The following is a 930-nucleotide window of genomic DNA, read 5'->3' as shown; positions in this document are numbered from 1 at the left end:
CCTCCAGCCACGCTTGAGTTCAGGGGGTCCCTGAACCATGGGAGACAGTGGCCCTGGGGACATGACCAGCCTCAGGGACGTGGTTGGCCTTGGGGATGTGGTTGGGGACGTGGTTGGCCTGGGGGATGTGGTTGGCCTTGGGGATGTGGCTGGCTTTGGGAAGTGATTAGCCTTGGCGACACAGTTGGCACTGTGGACATGATTGGCCTTGGGCACGTGGCTGGTCATGGGGACATGGGTGGCTTTGGGATGTAATTGGGCTTGGGGACAGGGTTGTCCTTGGGGACACAGTTGGCACTGGGGACACAACTGGCCTTGGGGTGTGGTTGGCTCTAGGGACTTGGTGATGTGGTCAGTCTTAAGGACATCATTGGCCATTGCATCTGGACCATGCCTTGCCTAAGGACATGCTCGGCTTTGGGGATGTGGCCATAGCACACTCCTCCCCCCATCTTGGGAGAACCCAGGAGTCCTGGTTCCTTGAGATTTGGAGGAAAACCTCCCAGTCCCTCTGGATGGGGCAGGGACAGCCGAGATGGCACCTCCTCCCAGGAGCGGGGGCCACCATCCCAGCCCCCTCACCCACGCGTGGCCACGGCCTCACCTCGGATCTGCAGGTTGGAGAAGCTCTGCATGGGGATGGTGATCCTGCAGGAGTGATGGGGGGTGTTGGGAAGAGCATTGAGGTCCGGCCGCCCACCCATACACTAGCTCAGCCCTGCCCAGGGCTGGGGCAGGAGGGCTGGAGGATGGTCCCCCAGCAGGTTGGACACCCCAGAGGGACCACGAGGACTTGGGGATGGTTTGGGACATGGCCGGGAGGGGGAGAGGGGCAGGATGGAGCCCCCGCTCTGCCATCACCTGCTCTCCTCGCCCTCCAGCAGCTTGCGGTACGTGGCGATCTCAATGTCGAGGGCCCGCTTGGCGTTG

At 62.4% G+C, this 930-nt stretch overlaps 1 protein-coding gene across 1 annotated transcript in view; it reads right to left on the bottom strand.

The window, feature by feature from the left end:
• The window catches only part of GFAP (glial fibrillary acidic protein), a gene marked incomplete at its 5' end in the record, with an annotated part of 2841 nt that overhangs the window by 358 nt on the left and 1553 nt on the right, over positions 1 to 930 (bottom strand). Inside the window, 2 exons of the mRNA XM_009582847.1 lie at positions 605 to 648; positions 862 to 920. Of these exons, the coding sequence (XP_009581142.1) occupies positions 605 to 648; positions 862 to 920 (103 nt within the window). The remainder of the gene's footprint in view (positions 1 to 604; positions 649 to 861; positions 921 to 930) is intronic.

Source organism: Fulmarus glacialis, unplaced genomic scaffold (assembly GCF_000690835.1).
Source record: "Fulmarus glacialis isolate BGI_N327 unplaced genomic scaffold, ASM69083v1 scaffold19688, whole genome shotgun sequence".
Classification (NCBI taxonomy): Eukaryota; Metazoa; Chordata; class Aves; order Procellariiformes; family Procellariidae; genus Fulmarus; species Fulmarus glacialis.
The sequence above is the reverse complement of the archived record's forward strand: the minus strand, read 5'-3'. Positions and strand labels throughout refer to the sequence as shown.